Source organism: Lissotriton helveticus, chromosome 3_1 (assembly GCF_964261635.1).
Source record: "Lissotriton helveticus chromosome 3_1, aLisHel1.1, whole genome shotgun sequence".
Lineage (NCBI taxonomy): Eukaryota > Metazoa > Chordata > Amphibia > Caudata > Salamandridae > Lissotriton > Lissotriton helveticus.
The window spans coordinates 897,354,252-897,370,793 of NC_136061.1; the positions used below are offsets into that span (position 1 = coordinate 897,354,252).

General features: G+C 45.3%; 1 protein-coding gene across 4 annotated transcripts in view; it reads right to left on the bottom strand.

The window, feature by feature from the left end:
* Positions 1-16,542, bottom strand: part of INPP5B (inositol polyphosphate-5-phosphatase B) — a 923,852-nt gene that overhangs the window by 425,050 nt on the left and 482,260 nt on the right. For all 4 annotated transcript variants that reach the window (XM_078681233.1, XM_078681230.1, XM_078681231.1 and 1 more), the window contains one exon: positions 8,599-8,715. In XM_078681233.1, coding sequence (XP_078537359.1) covers positions 8,599-8,715 — 117 coding nt within the window. The remainder of the gene's footprint in view (positions 1-8,598; positions 8,716-16,542) is intronic.

Genomic DNA, 16,542 nt, shown 5'->3' on the forward strand with positions numbered 1-16,542 from the left:
TTCCAGGACAAGAACTTCAGGTCCGCTCTGTGGATAGGCTCAAACGGTGGTTTCATCAATTATGACAGTACTATATTGAAATTCCATAGTGGTGGTGGAGGCTTTACTGGAGGAAAGACCCTGAATAGCCCCTTCATAAACTGTTTGATGATCCTTGATGACCATAAGGACAGTTAGTAATCAACAAAATTGGACACTTGTTACACTGCTCGACTTTCAGTTCAGTGCAAATAAGGAAACCCTCAGAGAAGTCAATGTCTGCTTGGAAATTGCGGTGTATTTGTTTCATCCGCCCCACATTGACATTCACGCAGTTATCATAGGGTTATTCCTGTTAGTGTGTACTGCTAGCCTCATCCAGAGGCACCTCCAGTCTCGAGTGCAGTGTCCAGAGACAAAAGGACTTTCCCAAAAAAAGTTGGTTAAAAAATGAAAAAGAGTGCCCGGAAAACTTTTATTATTTGGGCAAACTTACATTATTTAAAAGGTTGTGAATACTCAATGGTAGGCCGAGTTACTGGGCCATATGGTATTACTGGGTTGGAGTTGTCGACATGTTTCAGCTCTATTTGGCCAGGCGGTCTGTAGAGCTTTCGTCAGGACTTACAAAAAGATAGGGACAAACAATATTTACATACACATATAATACTACTCACACGGATTGTGCGGTAATCCCAAACTCATTGCATTGATAGGAGTGTTGTGTTCTTCACGATCTATGGAAGAATGTACATGTCAAGCTATTTTTAGCTAAAAGCAGTGATTCATAAAAAATGGGTAAGTGCAGTGATATAACTAGTAGTTTCATTAGTACTAGTGTTAATCATGAGGGATTTTTCATGAGGGCGAGCGTAAAGGTTCAGGTAATAATTTTAATTACACTGGGAATTGCTCGTGAGGGGAGGAAAAAGAGGGGGGGGGGGTTTTAGCTATGAATGCATATTCAATTAGGGGTGCAAGCGCTTAATGATCCCGTCGTTCGATTTTTTCTTTTCAAAATTATGTCGCTGTTAGTCAAAGGTGCTCTCTCAGCCTCGCAATGAATGCCATGTTATATGCTGTTCATTCAAACACTGGGGTGCTCTTTCAATTATTCGGTAAATACGCTAGCTCTGAAATCTAGTTGCTGTTATTAAGACTCTTGTCAGAGTAAAGTAGGGCTGGCGTCAGGTCTAATCCTGACGTTTGTTATCAAAAAAAAAAATTAAAAAAAATAAAAGGTGCTATACGCCCTTACATTTTAGACTGCAAGTAACTAGATTGAAACACAAGCCGGCTGTTACGGCGTAGTGGAGTTCTTACCTGTCGTGATTACGAACTCTGCTTCCTGCGGGGGTACCTTCAGATTCTGCAGAGCTAAAGCAGAACAGGGACCACGATCAGGAATGAAGAAATTATACGGCTTACCCAAAAGAAGGAGTCGGGAAAAACCTCCGCCATCACCCGCGTGGAGTCTTCGCTCCTGCCTTGTGCTGACTCTGCCCCCGGAGTACTAGAATCAGGATTGTAGTTTCTTTTTAAAGGGGGTTGGGAGCCTCAGAATTAAAGGCACTTTGGCAGCGTCATGCTGACTCTGCAAATAGAGCGCGGAAGTCGGGATTGTAGTTTCTTTTTAAAGGCGATTGGGCATATCGGAATTAAAGGCACGTTAGTAGAGTCAGTTATTTGCATGGCATATACAAGCCTCAGGGATTTTCGGGCAGTCACTAATCATCATTATAATTACCACATTAGATGGTTAGGGTACTCAAGTACTAGTGTAGGTCGTTAGTTGCATTAATTGAGTAGTGCTAGTTGTAGGGGCATTTAGGAAATGTAAGGAGTCAATTGATCATATCTCGCTGATCGGAGTGTTGATAGTTTACTTGGCAAAGTGGTGCCAAGCTATGTTATCATTTAAACCGGTGTCAAAGGTACGCAAGCGGTCCACCCATCTTTGCTCCTTTTCATACAAGATCTTTTCAGCATTGCCAGATTTATTGGTCAGCATTTCAATGACTGTCCATTGCATTTCTTCATGAGTGTGGTTCTTTTCCAGGTAATGGGCGCACAGCTTGGTGGTGTTCTTTTTCAGCCTGATGTTGCTCTGTGCTCTCCTATCCTGAGTTTAACTTTGCGGCAGGTCATCCCGATATATCTTTTTTGACACGGGCACTGAATCATGTAAATAACATGAGATGAATTACAGTTTGTGAACTGTTTCTGGGTCCATACAAAATCATTTTTCAGTTGCAGACTTTTTGTGGCTGTTGTTGTTTTGCAGACTACGCACGTTCCACACGGGAAGTGTCCTGAAAGGGGAGTCATATTAACACTGTTGGTTATAGGTGCTGGAACTGTAGACCTGGGGCGGGTATGTACAAGGGTGTCCTTGAGATTTTTGGTCCTTCTGTTAGCAAACCTTGGTCTGGGCCAATCGAACTGTCCAGTATTCACTATATGCCAGTTCTTCTTGATTAGCTTCTGGATAGCGTATGTTGCTGGATTATAAGTGGTCACACACGTGGTTAGATCTTTTACTGGTTCTTTTGAATATGTTTGCAAAAGGCACTCACGAGGTTGATTGTCAGCCCTCTTTTTGCATTTTTTTATGACTCTTTCAGTGTAGTCCCTCATTTGCAGTTTTTTGCTCAGGTCCGCTGCTTGTATTTGGTAATCACAATTTTTGCTGCAATTTCTTTTGAGGCGGAGGAATTGACTAAAAGGCAAATTGTCTCTTAGGGGCTTGGGGTGATGGCTCTTGTGGGACAGTAAGCTATTTTTCGCCGTTGGTTTCGTAAAGGTTTTGGTCTGCAGGATACTGTTGACCATAAGGACAGGCCTGATGAAGACCTCCTGTAGCGGGATAACGCAGCCAAATGCACCTTGATGGAAGCGTGTGCCAATCCTGACTTTGCTAACAGCAGAATATAAGGTATAATTTGATGAGGTGCAGCAGTAAGAGGGTGAATGGTATGTCTCTTACACCACAGACAAAACCTCTTCCATTTCATCCTGTAGGTTTTGTTGGTACTGTCTGCTCTAGCTTTGGACAGGATTCTCCTACATTCGTGTGAGATATTTAGATGACTAAACTCACAGTGTACTGGAGAAAGGCCGCTAATCGCAAGGATTTCAGATCCGGATGAAGCACCTGACCCCTGGACATTGTCAGAAGCGATGGAATTGGTCGCAGCTGAACTGGGCGGTCCTCCGACAGCAGCAGGAGTTCCGTGAACCAGTGTTGCCTGGGCCACCACGGGGCTATTAGGATCAGCCTGCACGGCTCTTTTTTGATCTTCACCAGTACGCGGGGGAGAAGAGGAATTAGAGGAAAACCGTAAGAAAAGACGCCGGACCATGCCATGGAAAACGCATTCCCCCAAGATCCCTTCTGGGGAAGCCAGCTTGCGAAGTACCGGCATTTCCTGTTCTCTCTTGTGGCGAAGAGGTCCACTATTGGTGTCCCCCACACTTGAAAGATGCTGTCCAGGGTCCCCTGGTCCAGCTCCCATTCATGGCAGGACGATTTGAGCCTGCTGAGAGTATCCGCCTTGACGTTTTGATCTCCCGGGATGTGTTCTGCTGACAATGATATTTCTTGTTGAAGAGCCCATTCCCATATCTCCTGGGCCTCCTGAGTTAGGGAGAGAGATCTTGTTCCTCCCTGCTTGTTTAAATAGTGCATCGCTGTAGTGTTGTCTGTTCTTACCAACACCGGCGAACTTCGTATTCGTGGTAGGAAGGCTTGCAATGCTAAGCAGATCGCCCTGAGTTCCAGCAGATTTATGTGTAATCGCTGCTTGTGTACCTTCCAACGATCGCTGACTTGAAGGTCCTGAAGTAAAGCTCCCCATCCTTCTAGGGGCGCATCTGTCGTCACCACTAATGGAGCCGCTCTTGAAAGAAAAGTCAGACCCTGAGATACATTTTCTTTTTGTGTTCACCATGCTGCTGCCTGCACCATCACTGGTGTCACTCGTATTGTGTCGTCGAAGGATCCCTCCGCTTGACGCCACTGAAGATCGATCTGTTCCTGCCATGGGTGCATCCTTAATCTGTAGTGAGGCACGAGGGGAATGCAAGATGACATCATGCCCAGCAAGGATTTGTATCTGCGGACTGAAAGAGACTTTCTTTTTACAAAGTCTTGGAAGAGAGACACAATCCTCCGTTGCCTTTCTTCGGAGACAAACGCCTTGTTGCAGTTCGTGTCTAGTATTGCCCCCAGAAATGTGATCACTCTTGTTGGTTGGAGGTTTGATTTTCCTTCGTGAAGAGTCAAACCCAGTTTGGCGAACAAATCTATGCAGGCCTGTGTTGACGCCCTGGCTTGTGCTTTCGATGGTGCTTTGACTAACCAGTCATCGAGGTAAGGAAATATTTGATGTTTTTGCTTCCTTAACACAGCCGCCACTGGAGCCAGGCATTTTGTGAACACTCTCAGTGCTGACTTCAGGCCGAATGGGAGTACCTTGAATTGGTAATGTCTTCCTGAGAGACACCATCCTGAAAGATTGCTTTTTGAGATAGGTGTTTAAGGATCTGAGATCCAGAATGGGACGTCATTGGAGCTTGTTTTTCTTGACAAGAAAAAACCAGGATTAAACCCCTTGTTTTCTTAGGCATTAGGTACCGGTTCTATTGCTCCCTTTCGGAGCATTGTCCGAATCTCCTGCTGGAGTTGATTCAGATGGCTGGCTTTCTGATGCATCGGTGGCGTACAAGGGGGCGTTTGTAGCAATTCTAGGGTGTGGCTGAATTGAATAATGTTGAGGACCCATTGGTCCGTCGTTATTTTTCGCCAATTTTGAAGATGGTGAGCAATCTTTCTACCCAGGAGAGCACTTGATCTCTGGAATGCTGACGTAGCCGGAAGATGGAGGTTGTGATTGCCGTCGGGTGTTGTCCTTCCCCTGATGGCCCCCCCTTCCTCTTGGAGCTGATTTCATATATACTCCTGATTGACACTGACTGTACTGTTGGCGGTAGGGCTGTGATGAGGCAGAATAAGAGGAATATCTCCCTTGTTGATCTCCTCCTCTATAAGAGGACTGCCCTCTACCTCTGGAGCCACGAAAAGGGGCTTTTCTTTACTGCAGTGTTCCCAAAGCCTTTGCAGTATCGGTATCCTTTTTTATACTCTGCAGAGTATCATCAATATGCTTCCCAAATAGATCTTCTCCACTGAATGGGAGATCTAGAATCTTGTTTTGAACTTCAGGCCTAAAAGCCGTTGCTCGTAGCCATCCCTGCCTGCGCAGGACTGCTGCTCCTCCCAAAGATCTAAATGCCGTTGTCGCTATATCCATAGCACAGTCTATGACTTCAGTCGAAGTCCTTTCCCCTTCCAGGAGAATCTTTCTGGCTTCCTGCTTCTCCGGTTCCGGCACCTGGGTAATGTATGGAGACAGGTCACACCACATTTGCCTGTCGTACCTGCCCAAGATAGCGAGGGCATTAGCGGCTTTAGCCAGCAGCGCCGGCATTAAGGAAAAACATTTTCCTGCATTATCCAGTCTTCTGCCTTCTCTGTCCGGAGGTGTCGTGATTGGAGCAGATGAATTTCTGGACTTCTGCTGTGCCACCTGAGTAATCACAGAATCCGGTTTGGGATGACCCAAAAGACAAGCTGGAGCATCTGTAGGTGCCTTATACTTTTTGTCTAGTCTGGCCAGAACCAGTGTCACCGTAGCTGGCGTCTCCATGACCTTTAATCCTTCATCCCAAATATGACTCACGATAGGCAAGGACCGCACAGACTTGCGATACGACTTCTTGAAGTCATATTAAAAGCATTCCGCTTTATCCTCAGTCATGGTGAGTGCAAATCTATTAGTGGCTCTTTCCATTAAACATATGAAAACCACCAATGTCCTCCGGTGGAGAATCTACTGGCTTCGGCGTAGGAGTTGAAGGTGAGGGGATGAGATAGTCATCCCATTCTCCACTTGGTTCTGCAATCTCTCCATCCTCGTGGTCATCATCCGTGGTGTCGTGTTGTGACGCTAGTGGTGGAGACCTAGTAGTAGGCTCCGACAAAATCTCTCTCCTACGCACTGGCGTCCCTGGTACAGACCGTGGACGCGGAGTAGCCTCTGGTACGTCCTGAGTGGTTGGAGTAGCTGGATATCTTCTTCTATAATCTTCCAACATGCCCTGGAGGTCTTTCAACAAAGAAGATGGTACACTTGTTATATCCTCACGCTGCTGTTGGCGATATTGGTGCTGCTCTTGGGGATGCTCTTGAAAATCCCCATATTCTTCCTCAGAATCGACCTCCTGGTACTTGACTTGTAATTGCGAAGGACTACTCGCAAAACCATAAGGACCCTCGTCATCCTCGTCCTCCGAGTCTTCTTCCTCCAGCAGGTGAGATGGAACCAATGGAGACACCTTGCTTGGCGATGTAACCTCTGGCGTTATAGGCTTTTTCCAGGGTACCAATTTTTTTTCTGGTGTCTTCTCTGTCGTCGACGAGCCCGTCGACGAGATTCCCGTCGCTGTCGTCAACCATGTTATCGTCGTGAACGCCATTGTCAACGTTGTAGTTATCGTCGATGCTGTCCTCGTCGACGCTCCGGCCGTCGTCCTCGTCGACGATCTCGTCGTCGACGCTCCCGTCGAACATGTAGATACAGCTATGCTCGTCGACGCCCTCGTCGACGATGAACCCGTCGACGATACCGCCATCGACGGTGAAAGCGTCGATGGCACCTTCTCACTAGCTTTTACCTCTTCCTTTCTCGTCGACGACGTCAATGGTTTTGTCGTCAACGGTGACATCTTTTTCGGCGACGGTCTCGTCGACAGCGCTGAAACACTTCCCTTCTCCTCAGAAGGCGTAGAGGAAGTTCTCTTGGTGGTAATCTTGACTCTATGAGGCGATTTTGGAGGTTCTGAGGCGGACTTCCCTTGTTTTACCTCAGAAGCAGAACCCTTCTTCCCCTTAGTTTTGCCTGAAGGAGATTTTGAGGGACTGCGCCCTGAAGACCCTGGGGTGGTCTTTTTTGGGGCCTTCTCAGGTCTCTCCCCTAAGGTATGTGTCTGAGGAGATCTACTTCTTTTTTGAGATCTCTTAGACGATCCAGACTCCTCCTCACTCTCACTTGAGAGGATTTCTTTCCTGGCTTTAACCTTCTGGAGCCAAATCAGCAGTCTTCCCTCACGATCCCTCAAGGTTTTATTTGAAAAGGTTCGACATACCTTACAATCTTCTGCCTTATGGTCTGGAAAGAGGCAGTATATGCAATCTTTGTGAGGGTCATCTGTATAAAGCCTCTTCTTAGAGCAGGTGGAACAAGCTCTAAATAATCCCTTTTTCTCCTTCCCAGACATGGTAGATGAATAAGGAATTCCAATAAGAAGGAAGCAGAAGTTGAGAGACCTCAAATCTCAGTCAAAATACTGTTGAAGTGAAGAGTTTGAGCAGAGCTCAAAGCAGACTCCCTAGCACAACGTGCGGTAGAAAATCTGAGGGGCAGAAGGTTCTCTCAGGAGTGTTCTAGAGGGTGAGGAGCTCTGATTGGTTCAGGGAAAAGTTTGGGCCTTTTTTACATAACAAAGGCTATGGGTTGCAAAAGGGAAATGGGCCTAGGCCTCTTTTCAGTTTGCTATACTACTAAGCATTGCTTTTTTATATACCGGAGACTCCCGTCTCGACGACGGGGAATGATTCAGGCATGTAAATCTATGAAAGTTCCAATACTGGAGTAAAATGGACTTATGAACATCACCAAGCTATTGGAAGGAGCCCTGCCTCTCTGCTTGGGGCACTAGACACTAGAACCACCTTTATATACAGAGAAGTAACTTTGGCACGGATGCCGGTTCTCATCAAACCTCCACAATAGGAATGTTCAATATTGGTCCAGAAGCGACAGAGCTACACTATATTTACAGAATAATCACACACTATATTAATGAATTCAATTTGTATTCTTTCAATAGGATTTTATCTTACGTGAATAGTCTGAAAACTTGTCATGGGACTTGTTGACCTCCCTGCACCACACAATCATCAGCATAATGTCGCAACAAATGTAAGATCCTTATTATCTTGTAATTGGATATCCTGCAAATGTCCTAGTTTTGAGCACATATGTATCCACTGCTTCACACCAGATGCAAAAAGATAGTCTCTTCAAGTAGGCAGATGTCCCCAAAAGCTAGGGTCACTGGAGAACCACTTTCAAATCGACAGATTTCATCGACCAAAATAAGAAACTGTGACTTGTAGTCCTCCTCCGCATTAGTTGCAAACCCGTATTTCTGAAACTCTATTTTAGAACGTAGAATGTGATTGGCACTCTCTGCTACGCCATTTGGCACTAAACGCAACAGGCAATGCTGGCTGAGTTTTTGCTAAGGAACGCATAAGTTAAGGTATTCATACACATGAACCAAAAGCAGTGAACACAATTTTTTCCTCAAACAAAATAAATATCTAGTTAAAATATTTTTTATTCTACGGCAGTCGTGCCAAGTCACAAATCAAATGAGCAGACGATATTTTTGATTCAGTAACTTGTAATCAACATCCCTATATTTCCACAAACCAAAAACTAAATGTTATGACTAAATAGGACAGTCAAAGTTTCAAAACCAATAATGTCTTACCATCCTTCCCATAATTCCTGTACCAACTGTTTCTGCTTCCACTTCTGAAATATGCTTTGCAAGCTCCTTCCTCACGTAGAACAAGAGCATGATCCCCACCAAACGAATAAGCTTTATCTAAGACATAAATGAAAAAAACAATTCATGTTAATGGAATTGTGACCTGGAGGACATGCACAGGAAGACACAATACCCCTGCCGTACCCAATGGAACAAGAGCAAAAAGAACAAATGATGGCCAGGATGCTTAACAAATCGAACATTCACCCCGGTCACAGATCTGGGATTAATCCATTGTTTTGTTGTTCAGCATTCCGTCAATGTATTGTTTGCATGTAGCCAATGGACAGCAACAACAAGAAGATATTTCTGTGGAAGGGCTCACCAGGGTATGCAATGTTGTGCCGCAGGGCATATGAACTAAACCTCTAAATTATTTCATCTCGTGGATTAAGCCACTAATGAGGGAACTGTGGGCAACAGTGGGCACCTCAATTCTGGATCAGTGCCTGCAGTGATATTGTTGTGCATTGTAAGTACCAGGCCAGCTTTTTTGCCTTTCTACGTGCAGTGCACAGTTTCTAGCATTGCAGCCCTTGCGATTTTGAATTTTCTTCTTGGACTGCAACCATGTGTCTGCACACAGTTAAAAGAGGCCTATAGCCAAAGGAGGGGTGTTGTTACTTTATCGAGATCCGGAACTTTAGCAACCACCTGATAGCACACTAGAGTCAAAGATTCCTCCATCAATTCTTGGGTATTTCCTAGTCAAGGGGATTAAGGAGAACATCTTTTTTGAAGAACATTAATAGCAAACTATTTCTCACTCAGTGTTCAGAATAATATATTTTATTAGTGTTCAAGTGGACATGTTTCAAGAAAGAACGCTCAGCCATCCGTACCGCCAGCTCGTAGCAGCGCTACACCACACAGTCACCCTTCCGGGCTAGTGCAAACTAACAGCTGGATAGCCCTAAGAGCGGGAAATGTTGGCCTTTGATGAGCAGGGATACTCGAAAGACAGTTGAACAACCATGTTCGTATTGTGTTCTAAAAAAGATGCGGATGTCTAATTCACTGCCCCGTTTCCCCATCAATCACCCCTCGTCCTCACAGCACTGTCTGCACTTAGAACGTGCTTGTGATGAATATCTTCAGCAACACAGTAGAGGAGTCAACACATGTCTGATGCAGTAGCATGCAGGGGGATTACACTTGACACAATATTGTTGCTGCCTTTTAAATCAGTCTCTACCATAATGAAGTGGTAGGTGCGGGGTGGGGGAGTCCCCCAGTTAATCTTCAGTATATACCTGCACTTACTGGCGAAAATAAAGCTTTGTGCTATATAATTATGGACAAGACACCAAACTGTTGTCGGAACTGAAAACACTGTAGGATGAATCATGCACTGCATTTAAACACTAACATTGCCTGTAATTAATGAATACTTAATGGTTCAAGCCAGAGGTCTACAGGCCTGGCCTTTAGAGATCAGGAGTTCTAAGTCGTTCCGTGCCACTCCGCACGTGCAGCCAGCTAAAAGACATTCGGATAGTCATGGATGCAGACCCCCTTTAAACTAGCCAGTTACAAACTATGACCGAGACACTGCTTACCTCAACTATGCCTTCAGAGAGTGGCCTTCCTTCATGACGTTTAGTCGGTCCTAGCACTAGTCCAAATGTTTCAAACTCTGTTTAGCTCTCTTTGGGCCAGATGTACGACCCTACCAATTTGCAAGTCGCAAATTGGAATGTTATGTTATGCTACATTTGTAAAACGCTCAGCTACTCAAGAGTATCCCGGCGCTAGCATCTGAAATCAGAATAGACCAACATAGGAGCAGAACTTAAAAGAGCCGCGTTCTGAGGTTTTTTTTAAACAATAGGGGATCTTGAATATTGCGTAAGGAGAGAGGCAAATTATTCCAAGCCAACTCTGCGCGGCGCAAAAAAGAATTGCCACCCAAGCGCTGACGCTTGAAACGGGGGGTCTGTAGCAAAAGCTGGTTGGAAGAGCGTAGTTGTCTCCTTGGTTTATAAAAGGCCACTCTGGCCTGCAGGTAGACCGGACCTAACCCATAAAGGGCTCTGTGTATGATTGTAAGCATTTTAAATTTGATGTGTGAATCCACCGGAAGCCAGTGAAGAGCACGCAGGTGCATCCGGACCGACTGCCTGGCGGATAGTCCCCTCAAGAGTCTGGCGGCCGAGTTCTGGACCACCTGCAATTTCTTCACTAAGTAGCCCGGAGAGCCAATCAGCAGTGCGTTCGCATAGTCCAATCGGGACAAAATCAGGGCGCGAACTACCGTTTCCCTGGCACAAACCGGCAGAAAGGGCAAACATTTCCTCAGATTTTTTAATACACCGAAACAGGTGCCAGCCAATTTCTTGACATGTGTAGTAAAGTTGAGATCTTCATCAAACCAAACACCAAGGTTTTTTGCCGCCCCTTTATGCTCCAAAGGACAGGGGAAGTCAGAGGGCCACAGCTTCTCCCTAAAGTTCACTGGGAAGGAGCCATATAGTAGCACCTCCGATTTTCCTTCATTGCATTTTAACTGTGCCTCTGCGAGCCAAAGAAAAACAGAGGATAGACAATGCTGGACAGACTCAACCGAGTAGTCGTCCTTAGGCCAGGTAAACAGCAGCTGAGTATCATCCGCATAGGCCATCACCTTCCCCCCCAAAGACTCCACCAGAAAGACGAGCGGAGTCATATATATGTTGAACAAAAGAGGGCTAAGTGATGACCCCTGCGGGACCCCAGTCAGCACCGGCAGAGGATCGGACGCACACGGGGGAAGCCAGATCTGCTGTTGGCGATCTTCCAGAAACGAATATATCCATTTCCAGGCCGAGCTCGAGATACCAATCTCGCTAAGGCGCTTGAGGAGCATAGCATGGGGCACAGTGTTGAATGCCGCAGAGAGATCCAGCACAATCAGTACTGCTCTCCCGCCGGCATCCAGACACTCACGAATCGACTCCGCGACCTCCAGCAATGCCGATTCAGTGCTGTGAGAAGCGCAGAAGCCCGATTGGGCCGGGTGGAGGAGATTGGCCCCCTCAACATAACGCGTAAGCAGAGCGGTAACCACCTTCTCACAAATCTTTGCCAGACCAGGCAACAGCGAGATTGGCCTGAAGTTCTCAGGAGTAGGTGAATCCAAAGAGGACTTTTTGAGAAGAGGGAGGATTAGGACATATTTCCAAGATTTAGGAACCCACGCATGGCACAATGATTTGTTGATCATAAGATTCACCTCCCCATTAACTGCGACCGCTACATCAGCCAACAGTCTGGCTGCACAAGGATCGTTCGGTGAGCCAAATCGGAGGGCCTTGAGAATTTTCAGAGAATCTGCAAGAGTGACTGGATTAAACTCAGAAAAGTTGGAAGTAGGGTTGATACTGGAAGGAGACTCAGAACAAATCACCCTGGAATTCCTAGGGACCGACCCCAGGGACTCCTGAATGCGAAGTATCTTGTCCCTAAAAAAGTAGGCAAGAGTATTGCACCAGGAGTCCGAGACAGGGGTCACCGCCACCTGCGCACTAGGAGCCAAAAAGCTCTGCACTATGGCGGAAATTTCTTTCGAGTTGTTATTCGCATTTTCAATGCAATGCGCATAGTGGAGGCCTTTAGCCTCTTTAATGGCTCCATAGTAGAGTTTTTGTTTAGCTCTGAGAATCTTTTTATCCTCAAGCAAATAACCCCTGGACCGCCAAGCCGGCTCAGCTATTTTACACGCTTGTTTCAGAATCCTCAAGTCTGGAGAAAACCAAGGCTTAGAGGGAGAGTCCCTCCTCAATTTCTGATTACAGGGGGCCGATAGCGAGGCCACCGTGGTCGAAATCCACTCGGACTCCTGACGATTTCCCCCAAAAGTTTACATTCCACGGGGGAAAAACAAGATCAAGATTGGACTACACAGCAATCTCAGTTTCACTGCTACCATACTTTCCCCACTTTTCGATAGAATTTACAACTAAGAGCGACCACTCATATGAGCTGATCCATTTTAAGCTACAAATTAGCAAACATCAGGTAAACGCAACAGCAGTAGGCAACATACCCACAGTTGACCTAAAACGCCTAAAATGGTCACACGATTCAATTGAAACCCTACAGTCAAAAATAAAAGAAAAGTTAATCACAAGTAAAGCCGGGGCCCAGAATAAAATACAAGCGTAGGAAAACTCCACTGTGGATCTAACAACACTAATGTCGCCTGGGAATAAAAAGATAAACAATCTCAGCCAAACAAATGCCTGGGGAAAAACCTCCACAGCACGGCTGCGAACTCTGAAACGCAACCTTAAAAAATCCATAAGGATGTTAAAAATAACAGCCCCTGATACAGTTGCATGGGATAGGGTAAGGCAGCTCAGAAAAAGCTACAAAAAAGACCTCTGGGACGAGAAAAGAAAGAGAAACGATAAATTCTGAGCAGAACTCCTCTGCAGCTCAAAGAAAATCAACTCTAAACAGTTCTGGACAATCATAAATAATTTGAATCAGCCAGCCAAAGCTTTATCCTCAAATATACAAGAATCGGAGTGGGCGGAATTTTTAACCATGAGGTTTTCAGAAACATTTTATCAAGAAAGAAGTAAAAGAAACTCCGATGATCCAGTAGTGGGAAATGGCAAAGCCAAAGGGGCCACAGAAACCATCAGCCCAGAAGACGCCCTTACTCCACAAAAAAAAGACCAGACAGATGTCGATATAAACCCAATAGAGGGAAACACCTCTTTAACACCACCAACGAACTACACGTCCCCCTCAAGTGAAAGAGTCAAACGCATAATCAAGAAAGGCAAAAACGACGGTGCGCCATGCCCGAACGGCATCCCCCAAGCAGTTTTTAAACATGACATGCCGTTTTGGGGCAATTACCTCTCTAATCTTTACCAAGAAATAGAGAATATAAATATAATACCAGAAAATTGGAAAGGTTCTATTCTGACGCCAATATTTAAAGGAGGTGCCAGAGCAAATCCAGCTCACTACAGGTTGATAGCCCTGCTGGACATAGAGGCGAAATACTACGCCACCCGGGTGCTAGAAGACCTTAAGACATGGTCTGACAATCTTAACCTCATCCCGGCTAACCAGACGGGTTTCAGGCAAGGCCTGGGGACGACGACGAACATCTTAGGTCTATCACTAATTGCGAACAAGTGCAAGCAGAGGAAATGACATCTTTACCTCTGCTTCGTAGACCTAAAAGCAGCCTTTGATAGTGTAGATCGTCATCTCCTGTGGAAAAAGCTGCGAGCCTGGGACATCCCTGACAGGGTACTAAAAGGCATATTGCTATTTTATGCAAATACCTGGCTAAGGATCAAGATAGGTGATGGGTCCAGACTATCGAGGAAACTGCCGACCATCAGAGGCTTAAAATAAGGCTGCGTCCTGGCCCCACACCTTTTCAACCTGTTTCTATCAGACCTCTCTCAAAGGCTGGACAGTATTAACTCCCATCCACCAAAGCTTGGTGAATTGAGGCTCTCGCATCTCTCATATGCGGACGACGTGGTATTAATGAGCCAAACAAAGATCGGTCTACAAAGATGCCTTAACAAAATGTCATCTTATATCGCAGAAAATAAACTTGAAATAAACACATGCAAAACTAAAACCATGGTGATTGGTAGCAAAAAGCAAAGAAAACAGACAATTTGGCTTAATGGAACTCAGCTAGAGGAGGTAAAAAAATACAAATAGCTAGGCCTCTCCATTGACAACTCTAAAAACCTCACTGAGCAAAAAAAGTATATGTCTCAAAGAACAAGTGCCCTAACATTTGCCTTCAGTCTACTGGCTAAAAAGCTGAAGGGTCCCTCCTATAAACCCTTGCTCGCTGTAATGAAGGCTAAAATCCTGCCAACTCTAACATACGCCAGCGCTGCTTTCCACGGTGAGGGTGGAGAGCTCATAAATAAACTAACAGCTTCCATCTACAAAAAAGTATTCCACATACAAAGGTCGGCCTCCCCAGCCCAGGTCCGCCTCGAATAGGACGAATGTACGCGACTGTGAAAACCTGGTATCGCCTGAAACTAAATGCAGCCACATCAAAAAATTAACGAGGCCCTTTGGTGTGAATTAAATGAGGATAAAACTTCTCCTTTTAACCAATACCTCTGCAAATCTCTCTCTACCACATGCACAATGGAATTATGGAACAAAAACTTGCCGTACCAATCTTTTAAGCAAGCTGTAAATAAGGCGTCAAAAATCCACTCATCTATATTGGATAAAAATATATTTAGATCAAGGTCGCACACCTGGATGGTGTTAAACCACTATAAGTCCCTTGCACCGGCGGCATATCTGAGCAAAACATTTTCAATTAATGTAAAAACGCAACTTATGACACTACGTTTTGGAACTTTACCATCCTTGGCTGACCTGCCCGCCTGGTTGCATACAGGCCCCAAAGCATGCCGGCTGTGTAACTTCTACAAAGAAGATTTTATCCACGTAATCTGCACATGCAAAAAACTACAGGAGGAGCGAGCGATCTTCTTAAAAAAATGCTTCAATGAAAGGGGTATAAGATCTTGCAGAGCTGCAATAATGGCGTGCCTAAACCCCTCTGACTCCCCTTTGAATGGCAGACTGATTAAATATCTCAAAGCGTTTACAACGCTGTGCTAAAAGGCTCGGAAGCATGGCCAAATGAGCGCCAATTCACGGCACGGGCTTCTCTCTTTCTTTGCTGTTACTATTAACAATGGACATTTTAGACATCCTATGTAGAGAGGAAATTACTGTATATTTAAATTCTTGACTTTTTAACCTTTTGTACAACACTGTTTTTATCCACTTTTTTGGTTCTGTTTTAAAATTGTTATGGTTTTAATTAACTAAACAATAAACATTACCTACTTACTTACTTACACTCGGATAAGTGTAAGATGGTATCTTCCCAATTCCCTGAGAGAAAGGGAGGGGAAGAATTCAAAGCGGCACACAGTAGGCTTGCATCCAGTTTCCTAGAGACGGGGGGCAGCTGGCAGACAAGAGGCCAAGACGAATTCCCCACCTCCCAAGAAAAGAATAGGGGCAAGTGGTCTGTCCAAGAGACCGGCAGCGGTTTTTCTACTGCCATCGCGCGCGTGTCCATCCACAAATAGTCAGCCTAGTGAAAACACTAGTCCGCTACCGCACCAAGATGGCGCCCAAAACTCGGGCCGCCGCTCCCCAGCAACCTCACGATCCGCGGCCTGCCGGCAAGCGCCAAGCAGAGGCGGAGGAGGAGAGGAGTGACCCACGTGCAGGAATACAACAAAAATTAGAGCCAAAATATACACAATTGTCTCAAATACGCTAATTGCGCTAAGCACATGATTCGAAAGTTAAAAGCAAAGATGAAAGATACAGCCGGCAAGTCCGGTTATGAACTGTGCAAAAATGCTTTTTAAAGTGCGGGTGTGAGGAAAGTAGGGTACTGCCTGTTACAATGGTGGAGTTAGATTTCAGATTATGAAACAACAGTGTCTCAGACACTATTTGCGATACCTAATGGGGTCTCAAATTGCATGCCTCATTAATATTCATGAGGCGGGTGCAATTTGCGACCCCATTAGGAATGGCTAGCACTCCCAGGGATGGTGGCCTGCTGGGGTCAGCAGACCACTATGGCCGTGACTGCTTTTTAAATAAAGCAGTATTCTTTTTTTAAATTCATCCCGTTTTCCTAACATTTAAAAAAGAAAAATGAAGCATTTCTGTTTCATTTTTTAAGGGCGGGCAGTGGTCCCTGGGACCACTGCCTGCTCTTAAAAAATAGTCTTGTATCCATTCACAAAGGGGAAGGGGTCCCCTGCCAGTTTGCAAGTGGCTTACCACCTACTTGAAGTAGGTGGTAAACTGCGAGTGTTTTGAGGTTGCAAAACAAAGGTACATTCCATTGTGACTATTTTG